General features: G+C 43.3%; 1 protein-coding gene across 4 annotated transcripts in view; it reads right to left on the bottom strand.

Annotated features, from left to right (window-relative positions):
• Nucleotides 1-10,120: 10,120 nt before the first annotated feature.
• CELSR3 (cadherin EGF LAG seven-pass G-type receptor 3) overlaps nucleotides 10,121-20,981 on the bottom strand; it is an 88,519-nt gene continuing 77,658 nt past the window's right edge. For 2 of the 4 annotated variants that reach the window (XM_075574525.1, XM_075574526.1), the window contains 8 exons: nucleotides 20,565-20,691; nucleotides 18,737-18,856; nucleotides 17,862-17,998; nucleotides 16,673-16,779; nucleotides 15,812-15,985; nucleotides 14,937-15,131; nucleotides 13,066-14,206; nucleotides 10,121-11,082 (listed from right to left, as the gene is read on the bottom strand). In XM_075574525.1, the coding sequence (XP_075430640.1) occupies nucleotides 11,055-11,082; nucleotides 13,066-14,206; nucleotides 14,937-15,131; nucleotides 15,812-15,985; nucleotides 16,673-16,779; nucleotides 17,862-17,998; nucleotides 18,737-18,856; nucleotides 20,565-20,691 (2,029 nt within the window). In that variant the 3' untranslated portion in view covers nucleotides 10,121-11,054. Of the gene's footprint in view, nucleotides 11,083-13,065; nucleotides 14,207-14,936; nucleotides 15,132-15,811; nucleotides 15,986-16,672; nucleotides 16,780-17,861; nucleotides 17,999-18,736; nucleotides 18,857-20,564; nucleotides 20,692-20,981 lie in introns of those variants that run through there. The other 2 variants (XM_075574527.1, XR_012788603.1) reach the window with 2 other exon arrangements.

The raw sequence follows: 20,981 nt of genomic DNA, 5'->3' as shown, positions 1-20,981 counted from the left end.
ATCAGATGCATTGTAAGGAACCCCAACCCTCTCTAATAGCGCATCTGAGATCAAATACATTGTAAGGAACTCAACCCTCTCTAATAGCGTGTCTGAGATCAAATACATTGTAAGGAACCCCAACCCACTCTAATAGCGCATCTGAGATCAAATACATTGTAAGGAACCCCAACCCTCTCTAATAGTGCGTCTGAGATCAAATGCATTGTAAGGAACCCCAACCCTCTCTAATAGCGCATCTGAGATCAAATACATTGTAAGGAACCCTAACCCTCTCTAATAGCGCGTCTGAGATCAAATACATAGTAAGGAACCCCAACTCTCTCTAATAGTGTGTCTGAGATCAGATGCATTGTAAGGAACCCCAACCCTCTCTAATAGCGCACCTGAGATCAGATGCATTGTAAGGAACCCCAACTCTCTCTAATAGCGCGCCTGAGATCAGATGCATTGTAAGGAACCCAAACCCTCTCTAATAGCGTGTCTGAGATCAAATACATTGTAAGGAACCCCAACCCACTCTAATAGCGCATCTGAGATCAAATACATTGTAAGGAACCCCAACCCTCTCTAATAGTGCGTCTGAGATCAAATGCATTGTAAGGAACCCCAACCCTCTCTAATAGCGCATCTGAGATCAAATACATTGTAAGGAACCCCAACCCTCTCTAATAGCGCGTCTGAGATCAAATACATAGTAAGGAACCCCAACTCTCTCTAATAGCGTGTCTGAGATCAGATGCATTGTAAGGAACCCCAACCCTCTCTAATAGCGCGTCTGAGATCAGATGCAATGTAAGGTACCCCAACCCTCTCTAATAGCGTGCCTGAGATCAGATGCATTGTAAGGAACCCCAACCCTCTCTAATAGCGCATCTGAGGTCAAATACATTGTAAGGAATCCCAACCCTCTCTAATAGCGCATCTGAGATCAAATACATTGTAAGGAACCCCAACCCACTCTAATAGCGCATCTGAGATGAAATACATTGTAAGGAACCCCAACCCTCTCTAATAGTGCGTCTGAGATCAAATGCATTGTAAGGAACCCAAACCCTCTCTAATAGCGTGTCTGAGATCAGATGCATTGTATGGAACCCCAACCCTCTCTAATAGCGCATCTGGGATCAGATGAATTGTAAGGAACCCCAACCCTCTCTAATAGCGTGTCTGAGATCAAATACATTGTAAGGAACCCCAACCCACTCTAATAGCGCATCTGAGATCAAATACATTGTAAGGAACCCCAACCCTCTCTAATAGCGTGTCTGAGATCAAATACATTATAAGGAATCCCAACCCTCTCTAATAGCGTGTCTGAGATCAAATACATTGTAAGGAACCCCAACCCACTCTAATAGCGCATCTGAGATCAAATACATTGTAAGGAACCCCAACCCTCTCTAATAGCGCGTCTGAGATCAAATGCATTGTAAGGAACCCAAACCCTCTCTAATAGCGCATCTGAGATCAGATGCATTGTAAATTCTTCTGTATATTTGATACAATTTTCAAATGAGCAGAAAATTGCAGTGAACCCTTTAGACATGCCGGGGGATACCAATGGTTCCTAGGAACCCTGGTTGAAAAACACTGACCTAGACAGTAATACTCTCCTGCTTTTGTACAACAGTATGCAAGACTGGCGCAACAACATTATAAGCCAATACAAGAAAACACATCTGAGAAACACCTGCACACGCAGTCAGCAGAAAAAGGTGCATCAGCCGTGCGTATTTGTCATTTTCAGCCTTATTCCAAATGTAACCGCTTTGCTGGTTTTTAAAAATCCCAACTTTTTAAAATGCATTGAGGATCTGTGCTGTCCCTTCTAGTTCTGCCCGGCTGAGGTTATTACAAAAACAAGGGCTGCTCACAAATGATGTAGAAGGAGGCATTGTTTATGCTAAGAAAACGTTTACCTGAAACAGAGGGACCTATGTACTGCACCAAGAGTCGCATATTGAAATTTTGGCATAACATTGACAGACTGTAATCACAAATTTTATTGCACTTGTGTGTGTCTATGTCAGTGTTGGCCAACTCCAGTCCTTAAGGGCCACCAACACGTCAAGTTTTCTGGCTATCCCTGCTTCAGCACAAGTGGCTCAATCGAAGACTGAGCCACTGATTGAGTCACCCGTGCTGAAGCATGGATAGCCTGAAAACCTGACCTGTTGGTGGCCCTTGACAACTTGAGATGGCCGTCCGTGTTTTATATAGCAACATTTTTTTTCTTCACCGTGTGCCTTTAACCACAAGTATAGTCCGGTATATTGGCGCTCAGAATACACATGTGTGGGGTATATCCTACACACAATTGTATCTAATTTTGAAAAGTCTGTTTATATGTTTAGCACAAAATGAAGTTGCTATGTATCAAACAAAAATGTATTGGATGCAGCGCGGATTTTTACCTATACTGTATGGGTTACCAAAATGTATTATTTTTAGAGTATGGCTACTGAAAATAATATAATAACTTATATTTGCTAATACTAGTTATGAATAATAAAATACACCTAATCCTATTGTAATTTCCATTTCCGTGCAGCAACATGTGTGACAAAAAATAATCTTGGACGCATAGGGCGTACCTGGAGAAAAATAACATTGGTAAATAGCTACATACAAGCGCAATCAAATTTGAAATTGTCGTGTGTCCAATTTACACCCAAAATGCCCCTTTTTGTGGTGCTTAGTACATAAAGCAAATCACAGGAAAAAACGTCCCTTTGAAATACATATTTGATACATTTAGAGCATTTTATTGCACGATTGTACTTTTGTTCCTATATAATAAAGGGATATTTATGCTGGTCCATTAAAAGGCAGCAGAGCCATTTATCCTCTTCTAACCCCAAATGATTGTGGGCGGACAAGCTATTAATTATTTAATGAACAGAAGCACCTCTAGAGAGAACTCACAGTAGGAACGTGTGTGTGTGAATTGCCTGTACAGATATAGACAAAGGGGACACATTGCTCACCTCATTCTGCAGTGAAGCAGGGTTTTATTAATATTTTGTGTTTCTTGCTCTGTATAAGGTGTCTAATGATAAAGACCACAGAACCGCACCATTAATGCCCGTAGTTCCCTGCACGGATTCTAGTAAAACTCATGTCAGCGAAAAACAAAAACACATGGGAAACGCATTCTGGAAATAGCTAAATATTCATACTAACTCATGGTATTGCAGGCGGGTGATCTTGGCGTGTGCATGGAGGATCCTATATCAATTCTGTGTATATATAACAAGGATAAACGCAGAGCCATGCTGGGCGAGATGGCGTGGAGGAGTGCGCACGTGGCGCAATCAGTAATATATATGATCCTCTATGAGGATGTCTTCAGAGCGCACGACCAGAGGCGCCGGCGCTCGCGATGAGCGAGGAAACAGATACATTTGTTTCCTCGTGTGACGGCCGGGTAGCAGTTCGCCCAATGAGGGCGAACCAGCTCTATGACGTCACAGCCACACCCACGACACGCCCCCTCGCCGCGTCCAACTACAGGGCACGCATTGCTCCAGCTAGAGCGAAGCACGAAGCCCCTCACATGGTCGCACGCACTGACCCACCATGGACCCATTCTAACAGTACATAGAGGCGCTGCTATTGCATCAATATTTACCTCCATTGCTGCATGGCGGGCGGCTTTGGTTCACTCAAACTTCTTAAGAATCCGCCAACGGATTGGATTCTACAAATACGCCCACGGTTGTATCCAATGACGTTTTTGATTAATCTGCGCCGATCAGAACCGACCAAATCTAGAAGCAGATGTTACACCGCGAAACACATTTTGGGGGAAAATGTGAGAAAGTCCGGGAAACGGGTTGGGGCAGATCCGCTGTCTCTGACTATATCCCTTAGGACTAGCGATTGGATAACTGGGATTAATAATGACACAGTTATTTTAATGGTGAGCCGAAATGTGGTCCATTATGTCTCTAGCAAGGATGAAACCATTCATGGGATTAGTAAAAGATCATTTATTAAAAGCGACCCTTACAGAAAGAACAGACCGGATCAGTTTCGCAGTATTTTATTGTCAAATCTGGCGCTTCCATTTTACAATTTTACAAGAAACAAAAGGAATGTATTTCTGTTTTTTCAACTCCTCAACACACAAAATTAAAAGGAAAGAAAAACAAGTTTGCTCAAATAAAGAAATAAATACATAAATAAACGATCCCCCCCCCCCCCCCAGTATTACATTCATATACCTGCTGAGCTACTGGGAACAACATCCTATGTGGAGACACAAGCTCTTCCCAAGCTCTTCCTCATACATTCTGAGCACCAAATCCTGTTCCAGTAATGCAGGGGACCCTGTTCCAGTAATGCAGGGGACCCTGTTCCAGTAATGCAGGGGACCCTGTTCCAGTAATGCAGGGGACCCTGTTCCAGTAATGCAGGGGACCCTGTTCCAGTAATGCAGGGGACCCTGTTCCAGTAATGCAAGCCATCCACTGATTTATTGCTGCAGGGGTTGGTTAACTCCAGTCCTCAAGGGCCATCAACAGCCCAGGTGGCTCAATCGGTTTCTCCGTGGGAGACTGCACCACCTGTGCTGAAGCAGGGACTGATGGCGCCATGTTGTGCTGAAGCAGGGATATCCTTAAAACCTGACCTGTCTGTGGCCCTTGAGGACAGGGGTTGACCAACCCCTGCAGCAATAAATCAGTGGATGGCTTGGGGTGGCAATATTTATTATAACTTGAGGCCGCCCCGTGGTCCCCTTAAACAGATCCTCTCTGTTCCGGGTTTTAATTTCTTTCTCAAACACTGGGGGATTGTAAACCTGTGTTTGCTTGTGGGGAATAGGAATAAAAAGAAGCACGGTTCTGAATACAGACCTGGGTCCATTTGAGCCTTATTATACCAGCTCCTCAAACCACTCAGGACCTGCTTTTTGGCACGCTTTTCTTGTAGGTAGTGGGTGCTCCCGGGGTCTTATTTCAGCCAGTGCTGGTTTTTAAATGTGGTTTGGGGATTTATCCGGCACGTTCAGGGGGTGGCCAACTGCAGCCCTCAAGGGCCGCCAACAGGTCAGGTTTTCAGGATATACCTGCTTCAGCACAGGTGACGCAATCAGTGTCTCAGTCGTCGATTGAGCCCCCCTGTGCTGAGGCAAGGATATCCTGAAAACCTGACCTGTTGGTGGCGCTCGAGGACTGGTGTTGGCCGCCCCTGAACGGGGCTGGTTCTTTCGCGTGCCCTCTGGTACTCCATCAATAATGTGGAGCAGGTTCCCAAGGTAAATGATGCTGATTAAGTCATTTAAATCTGCCATCCCAGTTTGAAAAACCAGCACAGGTTGATGTCCTTTTTATTAGTCTGGAGCCCGACTGTGATGTTCTCAGTAGGTGATACATTATAACTACAGTATCATGGATAAGGTACATTAGTCCTGGTTTTATATGTATAGCAGTCATATCGCAAAATATTTTCCACAGGGGATCTGCAAACACAGGACTGGCTTATCTTATCCCGTACACACACTGCATCTGGTCACCCTACCAATTAACAGCATCATTGGTTAGCATAATGATTTGGCTGCTATGAGTTTACATATATAATACAATAACTGAACAGGGCATGTAATAATAATAATAATAATTATTATTATTATTCCAAGTGGCAGAATCTGTTGGTGCAGTAAACAAAAAAACACCTAAATTTGTCTGGGATTATCAATTATCCAGTCATGTAATTAATATCCTCTATGTTAATTAACTAGTCAGTACCTACCAAGAATTCGATTGGCTTTTAATAACAATAATACTGTGAGTATTTATCAAAAGGACAGAATTATTATTTTAGTTTTGCAAAACAGGGAAGTGTATTATCAAAATTCATAAATACTCAAAATGTAAAAAATACAATTTACATTGTTCCACTGTTTCCAGATATCTGACCAATTTTAAAATAACTCTGATATTTCTTTAAAAAAATTTTTTTTTAAAGAAAGTCATTTAGTTCATTGCTTTTTCACTTGCTGAAGTTACAGTCACCCTCCTGCACTTCACAATATCTAGCTGTACCGGCATTTCTTTGTAAGTGGATATTGCAGTTTCTTCGAATACATATTGTATATTCATTGTCATAAGAACATGTACAAAATTAAAATAAAAACTTGTTTGCTGTAAAGAAACGAGGTAAAAAAAAAAAGAAATTATAAACATTTTCTATTACATTTCCTTTATCGTTGGTTTTAAAAAAATAAAAAAAGAGACTTTTTTTGTTTTTTTTTTGGTGATCAACAGTATACCGTAAATATTTATCAAAACACAAAACAAACTTGCATACAAATGAATCACGTCATTAAAATAAATAGGCAGTAGTATAAATATGCGTAACAAATAGAATTCTGAGTTTCAATCTTTATATACATCCTGAAAATATAATGTAAACAACTTTGTTTTTTTTTTGTGTGTCTGTTTAAACAACAGATAACAAACATGGAGCTAAGAACAAAACACACCGAAACCACACACACACACACACACACGTATGTATGTATGCATATATAAATATATAGATAGATATATGTATATATGAACATACTGCACCATTTTCCAAATTGCATTAATAGTTTTCATTCAGAAGAATCCCCATTTTATTTATACGTTTTTTTTTTTTTGTTGGGTTTTTTTTTTTTTTACATATTCTGTGCTTTTGGGTAAACTTCAGGTTGCATGTTTTTGAAGCTCCCAGTAACATTTGAAATGATCGAGGAGTTTTCCTACCCAGTTGTAAATGGCAAATTCCCAGTACTACAAGGGAGTTAAGCAACACGCGCTGTCACTTACTTTGCCCTGCTTCCATTTTTGGGACGGAGCTGTTTGTTCCAGTCTATATGGATAAATCTCGCCCTGAAATAGAATTTCCCTCTGGTTCCAGATTAGAGATTTGCAAAACCGGCCAAAACGCAGCATTTCCCAACCTGAAATTCGAATCCTTGCTAAATGTTTCCCAAAGCCTCAAAGGTTTAATAATGTCACCAAATCAGGACGCTTTCAGCCAAATTTCGCCAGTGAGCGAAAGATGGTATCCCAGCATTAAGCAGATCTACAGATTTCAGATCATTTGGCAAATGAGCCTATTAAGCCAAATTGCAATCCCCATGGACGGAATGCCCAGAGAATCGCTTGTGACCTTGGATATGGTCACTATTCTTTTTGCAGCCTGGTTTTCGACCTTGGGTGAAAGCTTTGCACATCTCTACTCCAGATTAGCTCCAGCTAGTAAAATATGTTGGAAGCTGCACTAATATCATTAAAATCACACCGTTTATCATTGTTATTGTGTAGAATTAGAGTGATATGCACATGTACTGTAGTATGAAAAGATTGATGCTTAATAGGAAATAATAACATCGGTGTAACACTGGTCAAATACTGTATTGAGTGATTGACAAAACGGATGACAATGAAGAAGAGTGCTGTGGATTTTAACGAGTCTTTTGCTTTCCTGCATGGTTAGATAAGGTTGGGAAATGGAAAAAACCTGGACTAGTTGGACATGAACAAGAAATCAGGGCCAGGCAGCAGTTCTTGCCTGAAACATGGAGGTATCCACCACCCACCCATGTTAGGGGCCACTGTAATGAATAATGATCCTAATGAAATAATATGCGGGGATTCGTGGTTATAAGTGGCAGCCCTCACCAGGAATGTTTAACAGCCACATAGGCGCAGTCTTATAATGGGACAGGGAACAGGTCCTCTTAAATACTGGTAAAGACAGGCCTGACTGCAGCTCTTGGCACAGAAATGCTTTCCATTGACACATTTTCAGCTAACAACTCTACATCAGTTGGTGACTGAGCCACTGATTGGGATTGGAGTTGACCAGTCCTGCTCTACTGTATATATTCACAGCATTGTTCAAGTAACCCCTTACATCCATAACGTTTGAAGGGTGTGGTCTCCCTTGCCCCAGTGGTTTCAGTCCGAGCAGAATATTGGGCATAAGAGATTAAACCAGCACAATCCTCCTGATGCCAAAGTGATTGCGTAGAAAACTCTGGGAGGTGTTTTCACAGCCAACACGCTATTCTAAGGGGGGTTTTGCCGTGACCAAATGGCAGCAGGTGCTTCACCGTGGCACCCCGCCGTGGAAGCTGCCGGACCCGGCTACTTCGGTGCTAAGATAAGTGATTTACCCTAAACCCCTGCCCTAATCCCTTACCCTAAACCCCCAACCCTAAGCCTTTACCTTAAACCCCCAACCCTAAGACCTTACCCTAAAACCACTGCCATAAACCCTTACCCTAAACCCTTACCCTAAACCCCTGCCCTAAAACCCCAACCCTAAGCCTGTACCCTAAACCCTTACCCGAAGCCCTAACTCATTACCCTAGAACCCCTTACCCTAATCCCTTACCCTAAAACCCCCTACCCATAGCACTGAAACCTATTAAATAAACCCCCTATACCCTAAACAGTAATTAAACTTACCTTAGAAGAGTCCGGCATTGGGGATTCCAGCGATGGATCCACTGCAGCGGCGGGGTGAGACGCGGCGAAGCGCCGGCGGCCATTTGGTCGCGGAAAAATGGCCCGCGGCCAAATGGCCCATTCCGCTAAAGGGGGCTTATTCTGTAATATGCCAATGGACTATACAGCACATCATTTAAATATTGGTAGGTTTAGGATCCTTTGGAGAAGCAAAAGGAAAACTCAAGGACGGAAAAAAATCAACATGATTCTCTTGCAAGTAAAGTTCCTGTGTTACCAGCCAAGCTCAGTAAGAGGCTTGTACAGTACGTATGGCACAAGTATTCTTAGCAGAAACAAATAATCTGTTTTGAGAACGATATGTAGAGACGTCAAACAAGAGGTTTCCTCCGTTTCATAACCAATTTGGTATTATTATTATTATTATTAATAGAGAGGCAGCAACTTTACTCTATAATGTTTCATTGTCGGCTACATTTCTCTTGCACTGGTACAGTAACTACACAATCTCAGTGATATGTATTACACCAGGGGTAGCCAACTCCAGTCCTCAAGAGCTACCAACAGGTCAGGTTTTCCAATATCCCTGCTTCAGCACAGGTGGCTCAGAGGCTCAGTCTTCGCCTCTGATTGAGCCACCTGTGCTAAAGCAGAGCTATCCTGAAAACCTGACCTGTTGGTAGCTCTCGAGGACTGGAGTTGGCTACCCCTGTATTAGACAATATCAGCAAACCGCCCGGAGAAGTGACATATACTGTAAAAAAAATCCATTCCTTCTCTTTACGCCTTGATTTTGTAAAGTGCAAATGAAGGCAGATATTGCATATCAACGCAATTGTGTATCCACCATGAGCCCCTTTGCTGGAGGGCCTGATATTTGGACAGATGAGACATTAAAAGGTAGAAGAGCAATGTGATGATAAGAATCTTTGAGCAACGTTCGGGAAACATCAGCAGAGACGCAGGTATTTCCTTAACAATGAAAGGTGATGCATGATGCTCTCTAGTGCCCTCTAGTGCCTGTGGTTGAAGAAAGAGTAACCTGTTGTGGAGAAAATAGTAGACTGGTAACCTTGACATAAACAGCTGCCCATGTCTACTCTGAGAGGTTAAAAAATAAAGGATAAAACAAAGTCAGACAATTTTTTTTAAAGAACATAGGTCAAAATGCTCATGCAGATTATTTTGTGTGTGTGCGAAATACTGTTTAATACAATGTATGGACTTGGGAACAGAAAGTCTTGCTGACTATTACCTCAGTATCACAAATGAATGTAAATATCAGCTCTGAAATCTCTACAACTTAAATGGCCTTCTCTTCTTCTAGTCTGATTGCTAAAGCTTCTCGGTGGGAATTTCACCAGAGACCAGAAAAACTCGGTTACATGTTAAACAAACGTTTTAAAGCTCCATAAACATTCTGTCCTAATTAATTCAGAAGTGTGCATAGTGGTGATACTGCTTTGGGCATCAAAGGACAGGTCAAGTAATGTGGAAACTGTTTCTTTTTTGCTTGCCCTCCTGCTCCCCTCCTATAAATCTACGTTTGATTTTGTTACAGGGCTTTCCTCACTCAGCACGTCTGCTATGAAGTACAGTATCTGCCTAATCTGGAACCAAAAAATGTCAGGCTTTCCACTATTTTCTTGCAAATAGATATCCCGCGTGTGAGCACATTCACGTAAGACAGGTCTGCAACACTGCATTCCCCATTATCTCTTAGCATACAGTGCTTCCACTGCAGCCAGGGATTCTGGGAAATGACATCCAAATAATGTCGCCTTTTTGCTTCATGTCCATTTTAACATTGGCGCCTGTAAGCTTATGCCTGCCGTATTGCACAGATATTGCAGCACAACCGGGGGGTAAAAGACTTGTATAGTCAGTCGTCGCCCTACTCACGGACAGCGGTTTCGACCGTTGGGGTCTCATCAGTGGTGGTTTTACTGGCTTTACAATGGGAAGCTCGAATAGGTTTCAACCACACATTATGGTTGGGTAAAAAAAGTGACACTATCTTCTCGAAATCCAAGCCCATCCCCTTCTCCCCTCAAGCTCTGCAAGATTCCTTTTTAAGATCTATCACTTTACAAAGCCCCATTAAGAACAGCATCTTCATTGGAATGACATCGACATAAAATCCGTAAAAATAAGGATAGAAATTCTTCTTTTAGCTCTGGTTACAAAGGTACAAAATGTATTTTTTTTTTTTAAAAAAAGTCTGGTCCGTTTGTTTTGCGCTTGCTCCCACCAGTGATGGACTTTTTGAAAGGAAGCTTCCATAGCAATTGTTTCAGTTGATGTGTAGTTACAGCAGCTGTATGGCGTCTTTCTAACGCACGCTCCCCCGGATCCTCCGTGCTCTGCTCCTTCCCGTGTTGGTTTTCCTTCTCTTCGGGTTAGAATGTCGTTGCTGTTGGTGGATGGAATTACCTGAGATTTCTGACTTCTTCCTGTTCAGTCACCTCTCAGGCCAGCTGGCTACTGGACTACACACTTCTGTCTGCCAATATGTGGCCAGGTGGTCACACACACAGTTGCCGGCAGCTTCTCCGTTTTTTTTGTTATTGTCTCTAATAAGGCTCTTCAAGAGTGAGCGTCATTTCTCACTAATCTTTACAAAGGAGAGAAAAATACAAGTGATTAAAATACATTGGGGGATGATTGTAGTAGCTCGGACGTGTGATAAACCGCTTCTAAAGTGCCCTTCCCGATGGGATTGGTGTGCTTTGCTATTCTGTGAGCCCATCTTGCATGTCCAAGAATTCTAAAAGGCTTTCTTAGAAGCGGTTTCACTCCGGCTCAGCCAATCCGATCGGTTTGTCCAAAAAAGCCTCCAACTCACATTTTTTAAAATTAAAACTGCACTTCTCGTACCTCCGTCATGCAAACCGCTTCTAAAAACTGGAATTTTTTTTTTGGTATTGTGAGTTAAATCCAGAGCCTGATATATGGGTTTGGCTGAGAGAGCGAAACCCATCAGTCAGACTGGGGATGGAGTTAGCACCAGCTCAGGACATTCTGCTTCCAAAACGCGTGCAATCCGGGCAGTTTGGCCGTTAAACCAGGGTGGTTGTCACTTTTGTTTTAGAAGCGGTTTAGAAGAAGTGATTTGCAATAGAGAATAGTTCCCCCCCCCCCCCCCCCGCATTTTATTCCGCTCCTTCTGTACATGCCAAACTGAGCGGTTTGGCAATGACAGCTTCGGAGCTATGAGAATAAGCCCTGTAATGTTTTTATTCTGCTTTACGGTCACTAATATCTGGGTTCCTCCCTTTTTCTATAAAGGAAGTTGCAGTAAGAACGGTAAAAGTCCCACTATTACCTATACTCCGTTCTGCAGTCAGGCCTCGAGGCTCAACATTACAAAGAACTCTACACAGCAATTGTTCACATTTCTGCTTTTATGCTGTACACGTGTTTGCTCATGAAGTCAAAACCAACGTTGCATAGAAAGTAATGGTTTTGACCCTCATGGTTACATGCTTACCTAAGCTTTGCAAGGATACGTTAGAACAGGGGTGATCAAGTTTGACCCTCAAGCCCTCCCCCCCCCCCTGTTCCCAACAGGTCAGGTTTTCAGGATATCCCAGCTTCAGCACAGGTGGCTCAATCAGTCCCTGACTGACTGAGCCTCTGATTGAGCCACAGGTGCTGAAGCTGGGATCCTGAAAACCTGACCTGCCGAGGGAGACTTGAGAACTGGAGTTGAGCATCCCCCTGTGCTAGAAAACAATAACAAAGTATTGTGCTTTTTGGGGGGGGCTTGACCTTTTACAGATCACAATAATAATCCCTGTTTACTTTACAGCGAGGCTCCTCAACCTGTTCTCCAAAGGGGCTAGCTCAAAAAACATGTAGGAGAAGAAGGGCCTCAATCTTATTGCAATGTCATTTTAGATCAACTTAAAAAGGCAATCCAAGCTAGCGATTTCTTCAGAGCTGAACCCCATTATATTCTCCACTGGGGACCCCCTGCTTCTGGAGATACATACCTCCGTAGTGAGTGCCGGTAGCTACTCCACTCAGCTAGCAGGGATCACGTAATGGAGTTTCAAAGCTCCCGCGCCCTGTGGGCCAATAGAATGTCTAAGCACAAATAAAACGAGGTGGGCAGGCTGTGATACTAATGGGACACCCTAAATATTCTCTATTTTTCTAGTAAACACAAGCTCTAAAGAGATGTCTTGTTATGAAGCTCACAGACCACGCACATCAGAGCCGGTGGAGGGTGCTCTGTGGGTGTATATATACAGGTATGTTTTGTTGTTACTGTATCTCTGAGGAAGGTGGTTACATCGAAACGTTGGATAGTTTTCTTTGTGATTTCAGTCATTAAACACGGCTTGATTTTTTTGCTTTTGTTGCTATTTTATTGCTGCTTGGTGTGCTACACTCTTTTATACTTTAAAAAGTTTAATGCTATCTTTGCCAGGATAGACTAGTCTTGTGGCACCAAGTTTTACTCTGACTGTGACTATGACCTTGGTGAGTTGTCCCTCACTTCAGTTTGCTGGATGCTATTGTTGTTTCATTATTATGTTTGTCTCATACAATGTACCGGAGCCTATTAAAACGTATTATATGTAGCACTTACTCAGAATCTGCAGACATCTCGGAGATGCTGTTTGATGTAGCAGAATGAGGTGTGGATGGACACAGCACAGAGGGGGTTGAGGAATTCTGTACTGAAGGAGTCACTGTCTGCTGGCCTGAAGGAGTGGTGGAGGAAAGAACTGATGTATTAAATGACGCAAGGATAGAAGAAAGGATATCTAGCTGTTCTGTGGATGGATGACGACTGGGAACGGCTTGTAGATTTTCTCTGGAAGGCTGTCTTCTACAGAGTGGTTCAAGATTATCCCTAGAAGGAAGCCTTTTTGAGAGGGTTTCTACATTTTCTCTAGATGGTTGGCTTGTGGAAAGAGGTTCTAGATTATCTCTCAATGAATGCGTACTAGGCACTGTATCCAGTTGCTCTCTGGAATTAGATCTCCTGGATAAAAAGTCCAACTGCTCCCTTGATGGTTGCCTAGCTGATGCTAGTTGGTCTCTTGAAGGCTGTCTTCTAGACAGAACATCTAGCTGTTCTTTAGAAGTCTGTCGGGTTAGTAAAGAGTCCACTCGATCTCTAGATACTTGCCGACTTGGCAAAGTGTTTATCCATTCTCGAGAAAGTTCTCTTACCAGCCCTGGGTCAATCTGCTCTCTTGACCCAAATCTATGGGGTAATGAATCTAGATGTTCTCTAGAACCATGCCTTTGAGGCACTGAGTTCATGTGATCTCTTCTGTCATTTTGGATGTCAGACTGATCTAGATCTTCTCTAGATCCATGTCTGCTTGGTATACTTTCCAAATGTTCTCTAGATCCATGTTGGCTAGAAATAATATCCAGTTGCTCTCTTGAGCCATGCCTGCTTGGTATGGTATCTAGTTGCTCCCTGGATCCATGTCTGCTGGGTACAGCTTCAAGAAGTTCTCTTGAATTATTCCTGCTTAGCTGCTCTCTGGACATTTGCCTTCGCATTAACATGTCAAGTTGTTCTCGGGATGAGTACCTGCTAGCTGGTTGAGAAAGACTGCCAGCTCCAGAGTACATTCTGCCATAAGAAGCTGCAGGAACAGCCCGGTGGCCCAGAGTGGACGTTTTATACCATGATAACTCATTTGTCATCTTGCCCATTGATGCCAAACCTTGCAAAGCTGGTGGGTACTGAAGACGATTTTTCAAAATACCTAAATGTAACAAAAACAAATGTAATTAAGGAATTTTTTTTATAATGTTGATTAGAATATAATATTAAAGGTGCCATATGGCAAAATCATCTCATATATATGCAGTATCATATTTTATTTAAACCTTAACGTTAGCTTTGCCGACTATTTTATTAGCCTATGGAAAAAATATGCAGAACTGGATGAAAAAATATATAGATTTGTTAAGGGCCTGCAATATATAAAAACAAGATGCGGCATAGAATAAGTGAAACGATTTCTACGATTAGGGCTTCTCAATCATAGAATTAAATGCTGAACAGTCACTGGGCAATTGCTACATTGAACCTGTTTTATTGTTAGTTTCACAGATACAGTAAGGGAACCAATCACATCTTATTTGTTGGTACCCAAACATCTTGAGTTTTCACCTGGAGGCTGAGATACATGGAGATCCCAAGCTTCAGTCTAATGGACATTCTGCTTTTGTATCTTGGGTGGATAAGTGGTGTAGGAGTTAAGCTGTTGCTCTTAGGTACAAAGCTCATGGGTTCAATCCCAGCCTCCGCCAACTATAATAAGTGAATCCCTTATTCCCTGAGTCCACACCGCACCAACCTTTAATGGAGTAGTAATGATAACCATACAGATTTTCCTGTTTACCGTCTCCCATTAACAAACATCCCTACCGACTATAACACCAGAAACGTGCTGCTAGGATTCCACCCCACGGGGTGCCTGATATGGTTACCTTTTCTTTGCCTGTGGGAATGTGTAAGTGAGTTCTCATCCCCACTGGTCAGTTCAGGCTGGTTGTTATTTGCAGCATCCTTATTGAGGTCAAGACCAAGCTTCCTTTCAGATCCCCATTTCTGCAGTGAATTAGACTGAATCTCACTGTCCCCCAGTGCTGGCCAGTAGGACATGAGGTCGTTGCCATCCACATCTGGGAGACAAAAATGCAAAAGCCCTTGGGTTTTCCCTGTTGCAGACAGGCATCATCACTTCGGCCAGAACCCAACTCCCAACATACATTGTGCTGCAAGTGCAGATGAGTAGAGTCAAAGAGACACACACTCTCGTGCAAAGAGAAGGAAGCCCTAACCAGGGCATTTATTCACATATGTCTGTGGTAAGACAAAAGCAACATTCCATGCATCGTGGTGGCCTTCGTCAGGCTCTATTCATAAGTGAGTGCACCTCTGTTTTGCTCTACTCAGCTATGCATACTACTGGGAAGGATGGTAATCTAACAAGACAGCACCTCGAACTCGTAGGCTGCCTGATCAAATATATTCTGAGAGTGTATCCTGTTACACTGGTTCGTTCACTTATTACAATGACAGATCCTCTAACTACAGATGTGACTTCAGCCTAGATGGCATCATGGTATATCAGAACATATGACAGATTGTACATAGGAATTGACACTAGTTACAGAGCCTTCGTAGTTCTGTATAACAAGCAGTTAGAACACATTGTTGCTTTAAAACACGCACATAACTGGGACATCTTGAGCCTTGTCTGTTTATTTTCCCCTTGGACCATTCAATACAAGAGAGGCCAGCAATGCAGGGTATTTATAGGGTTCAAATATTTGGTATTCTCTTGGATTTCTCTCTTTACCTTTCGGGTTGTGGTTAGATGGGTTAGTGAGGAGCCTTTCGCTATGCGCTGCCCGCTTGAATTGACGTTGAAACCTGCCACGATGACGGACATTTTCCTCACTCTCTGATGAAGGGATGGACAGACTGCGCTCCTCATCCAGGGAGAGGTCACTGTCCGAGTCGGAATCTTGACCTGAGGATAGAAAATCAGGACAGTGTGATGGTGCCAGCCATGTGACTACCTCCTCTCTTTGCAGACGGCAATCCACATCAGTAAAAATACTGTATCATCCTAATCAACATTTCAATTCTAAACAAACCACCACACAAGAAGACAAAGCCAAGAGTGAACAACACACAACGTTATACATAAGCTAGACACAAACTTTCCAAAAATCCATCCATAGCCATTCAAAACATACACTCATATGGTAGTCTCACTATCAAAGTACAGCAGTATTATGTCAAGAGTAGAACTACAAGTCCCATAATCCCATGCTCATTTGCAATAGAATAATACAGGGATTTTCAAGGAACCATTCCAGTTTCAGCACATCTACTAAAATCCACATGTGAACCAAAGCTTTGTTCACAATGATGAAAGTGACTGAGTCCATTAAGGTGCTTGTGGGTACAGTTGCATATCTCTGACTGGTCTGCAATCCTGTCTTTCCCTATCACCTCTTAGCACATAAATAAATGTTAGCGTTGGCTCTGAAGTTCGTGGTTTTTCCTTCTCAGCCCTAAAACTTTCTGGGCCATATAATTATTTACTAAGCTGTGCGACTTCATAAGACCTTCCAGCCTGGCTTCGAAACATGTCCCTTTACAGTCCAGTCAGGAGAATGAGGTGTAGGGTGAATGGCCCTCGGGTTCTTACCTCCTCCTGCATCTCGGTGAAACATGGCAACATCAAGGTCCGTAGGACCTGAGTGACTTAGCAGGCCGTGATCTACGGCAGATCCTTGGCGAGCCGCCATATTATCTCTAAGGAGAAAAAGGAAACAGTCATGTCTTGGCCCCAGCACCACTTAGTAGCAAACATTATAGATCCAATAACATTAAAAGGCTCGTTGTAATGCTATTTTGTCATTCAACTGCATGCCACTAACCAGGGATCCTGCTGTTCATACCCACAAAGAATAATGCAAATGTCCCATAACCCAGTAATTGGGCAACATTACAACAAAGTGCAAATCATAGTTATGAGTGAAAACTGTATTACTATAGATCTCTATCGTGTGTTCGAATCTCGTGCAAAATTGAATTTCTGTGGTTTATTTGGGACTTTCTTGAAGTTTAATTTCGTTCCCTGTAGCAGCTATCAGCACAGAATGTGCTGCGCAGACAGGCATGGCTGCAGACAGCTATCCCGAGGCCCAGGACTAAAGCTTGCCCCAGCTGTCCCTCCTCCTGTCGGCGGCTCAGAAAACAGGTCCAGGGTCTTCTGATCCTACTGTCTGGTAATTAGCACATCCAAGATTTCATATTATTGTTGGGTATTTGTAAAGCACCAACATATTCCACAGCGTGGTACAACGGGGGGAAAGGGGGGTACTGAGATTTGATCATTACATAAACAGAGTTACAAACAAATAAGCACAAACAGATACAAAAAGATACAAAAAGGTATCGAGGGCCCTGCTCGCGCGAGAGCTTGCACTTTAGAGGATTATTATTAATAACACAATGATTGATGTATCCCGGTTATATGGATACATTTTTCTCAAATGTCGTCAGATAACACTGTATATCTCTGTATCTCACACTACAGGGGTTATTCAATAAAATGCAATACTGCAGATCAGGGCACTAGCACATAGAAACTCCCACTGAAGTAAAGTGTCCATGCAATAGTGCCCCGATTGGCAACTACTAATGTAAACAATAACCCCTCGGGCATATATGTCTATTTGTAGGTATAAGAAGAAATGACCTTCATTTGACAGGGATGGAACCCAACTGGATCCCGAGGGATATAAAAAATATTAATATGGTAGTGGAACCTTGCAATTGCAATGAGCCGTATCTCTAATACAAGTATGTTGCCCAGTGGCTGCGTACTGCACCTGAGATACGCCCTCTGGCTGGAGTGCGTCCGTGCAGAGCGTACACTGCTGACCGAGGATACGGTGGAAGCTCCTAAGGTGATTCTGATCAGTCCGCTCTCCTCAAACAGCGCCGTGTTGTTATACGCGTTGGGTCCCTAAGAACAGAGATGATCAACTGCGAAAAACGCCACTCAGCTTTTATATATACTAAGGTTCTCAGAGGCAAGCCACTCAGAGAGAGGCTGCAGTGTCTTCAGATTCCCTGTTAGATGAATTCCAAGCAGATGATTTTTTTTTTTGTTGTGAACTGTTTTACTTTCAACGTAGGATTGAAGCAGGGGGTCTCGGGAGCTGAACCGCTTTCGTTTTAGCTCTTGGGACCCCCTGCTTCCGGAGATACAGACCTCCGTAGGGGGTACCGGTAGCCACTCCCGCTCGGCTAGCAGGGTTCACATAATGGCAGGGTTTCAAAGCTCCCGTGCCCTGCGGGCCAATAGGAAGCTGTGACATCATCAGGTTCGGCTTCCTATTGGCCCACATGACGCAGGGGCTTTAAACTTTACCAAAACTGCAAGCAGCCCCTTTGGAGGTCGGCGTCTCGGGAATCAGGGGTGCCCCTGAGCTAAAATGAATGGGATTTTGCTCTAGACCCCCTGCTTCAAACTTATCTTAAAAAATATTAACTAAAAAAGCACAACAATTGCTCCTTTAATACTTTTTTAATTCCTGGGAATGAGCCTGTCAAACATGCTTCGTTTTGGCCCAGACTGAAGTTGGCGACCTGGGCTAATAAAGCCGTGATTTCAAATGTCCCTACTGGGCATTAAGACCACAAGGTGCCCCTGTAGGAGCCTTTACACAGTGAGTGTGGAATTAAGGGGCAGGCATCGTACCCCGATCTGAGCCTGTCTGGGTGTTTCCTCTCCCTGTCCCTTCTTGCCAAGGCAGACCATTTTCCAAGCCTCGCGGACCTCTTCATTCAGAACACAAAACACAACCAGCACAGCCAGGCCCTGCATGGGGGAAAGACAAAGCAAAACATGAAACGGATCATGGGTTCTCCGTGCTCTGACATGCAGGTCAAACGCTACATACACGGCCGGACAGAGCGCACACTAAGGCACTGGTACAAAGCAGCTATTTGGGTCAAAAACAGCCCAAATGGCCACTTCGGAGGACATAGAATTACTCTGCAAGGGGGATATTCATTAAACTGCGTTAAAGCCGTCTGGGGCAATATAGCAAATTAATGAATAATCCCCTAAGACTATGACATCGCAAAATAAATAAAAGCAATCAGCTATGCAAAAACCTCTGCTATTTATAACCATTGGTTTATAATTTAGGGTATGTCCTTTAAGACATTATAATTGGAAGTAGTAACAGGAGGGAGAGGGGGAGGGGGTATGATACCTTTTATTGGACCAACAAGTAGTTGAGATGTTACAAGCTTTCCAACCTCTCAGGGTCGGGGTCACTCGATGAAGGTCCCCGAGAGGTTGGAAAGCTTGTAACATATCAACTACTTATTGGTCCAATAAAAGGTCTCATACCCCCTACTCCCTCTCCCTCCTGTTACTACATGGAAGAAAGGACCAGCACGGCTCCCCATCCATCTTTGTCTACAATTGTAAGCAAATTTAGGCTACGCTTATACTAAGGGTCGCCGTCGCAAAAGCGATTCCTGCACTCTGGTACAGGAGACCAGAGGGCGACCGGGGGCCGTGGCGGAGGTGTGGCCGTGAGCGGTTCGCCCTCATTGGCTGAACCGCTCATGTGCCACTGACGTCACGCGGTGATCGCCGAAAAAGTCCAAATCTTGGGCACCCGCGACAGACTGCATGCACCTGTTATGGCGCTGCGCGTCTTTTCCGTCGCCAGTACTATACGCGCAGCCCGAGGCTTAAGAGACTAATTGTGAGAAGCATCACATGATCTGCAGTATATAGTGTTTTTTTAGGGTGTTTGAATGCTGCCTTTACACACAGAATGTTGCTGGACCCTTAAATGTTATTGAAACAAGAGCAAGGTCCCTGCCGCACTGACAGATTAATGAACGACCGATGTTTTGAGTAGTTAGGCAGAGATGTATGATGGCAATAGTCACAGAGAACGGATCCCTGTGGTGTGTGAGGGCAGAGACTCACAGCTACAGAACATTAAATTGTTCCGTTACATATGGAGAAGCAGCTGATTGACCAGGCTCCATGACAGCATGATAGCACTTGGGTAAACCATTATTCAATCTATGGGAGACGGGAGTCAGCTGGTGAGGTGCAGAGGAAACGTGGAGGTGTGAAATAGGTCTGTGGTTTTAACCAACTCCTTTACTGCCATGGGATCCACCTACCTCCTAGAAATCAAAGCTTTAGCGCAGGGCTCTTCAACTGGCGCCCCATGAGGGGTCTTAATGTGCCCCTTGGACCTTCTGCTCTGGCTAATTTCATACTACTTGCTTAGGCAGCTAAGTGCAATTTAGCACACTGAAACTCACTTGGAAGTTACAGTAATGTAATATATATGGTACAGGTATTATAAATGCTTGAGAAATGTTGAAATATACAGTAATACTTTTCAAGTCTTTAAATGTATCTGAACTAACATTACAATAAGCGTGTGGTCCTCCTACTCCTAAATGTTTTCTGATCTGGCCCCTTTGGAGAACTCATTGAAGAGCCCTGCCCTTGTATGAAGTGAGCTTGATGGGGGGGGGGGGTTTACCTGCAAGCTGCAGAGGATAATATAGAGGTAGTGAAAAGCCAGGACGCTGTTATTCACAGCCAGCAGACCGAAGAGCCAGGTGGTGCTGATAAATAGGAGAAGGATGAAGGAGCTCCGCAGAGTCATGCTAGAGGGAGAGAGTCCGAAGTATGCAAAGGGGTTAGAGCTTTAGGGAGCCAGAGCTTCTAGAGAGAAATGGGACACACAAGGGTCGTCTAAGGGAAACGAGGGCAATTCTCGGACAAAAAACCCAGAACCATATGTATCAAAGGAAAAAAGAGTTTGGCCTGATACACAGACTCACACAGTGATATTAGTATTAGAATGGAATGCAAAGGTCACAGGGTATATTACCCAAAAATCAGGCTAGTACCAGAGCTAGTAACTGGCTCACAGAGAAACTACAATGGAAAAACA

Source organism: Ascaphus truei, chromosome 17, assembly GCF_040206685.1.
Source record: "Ascaphus truei isolate aAscTru1 chromosome 17, aAscTru1.hap1, whole genome shotgun sequence".
Classification (NCBI taxonomy): domain Eukaryota; kingdom Metazoa; phylum Chordata; class Amphibia; order Anura; family Ascaphidae; genus Ascaphus; species Ascaphus truei.
The sequence above is the reverse complement of the archived record's forward strand: the minus strand, read 5'-3'. Positions and strand labels throughout refer to the sequence as shown.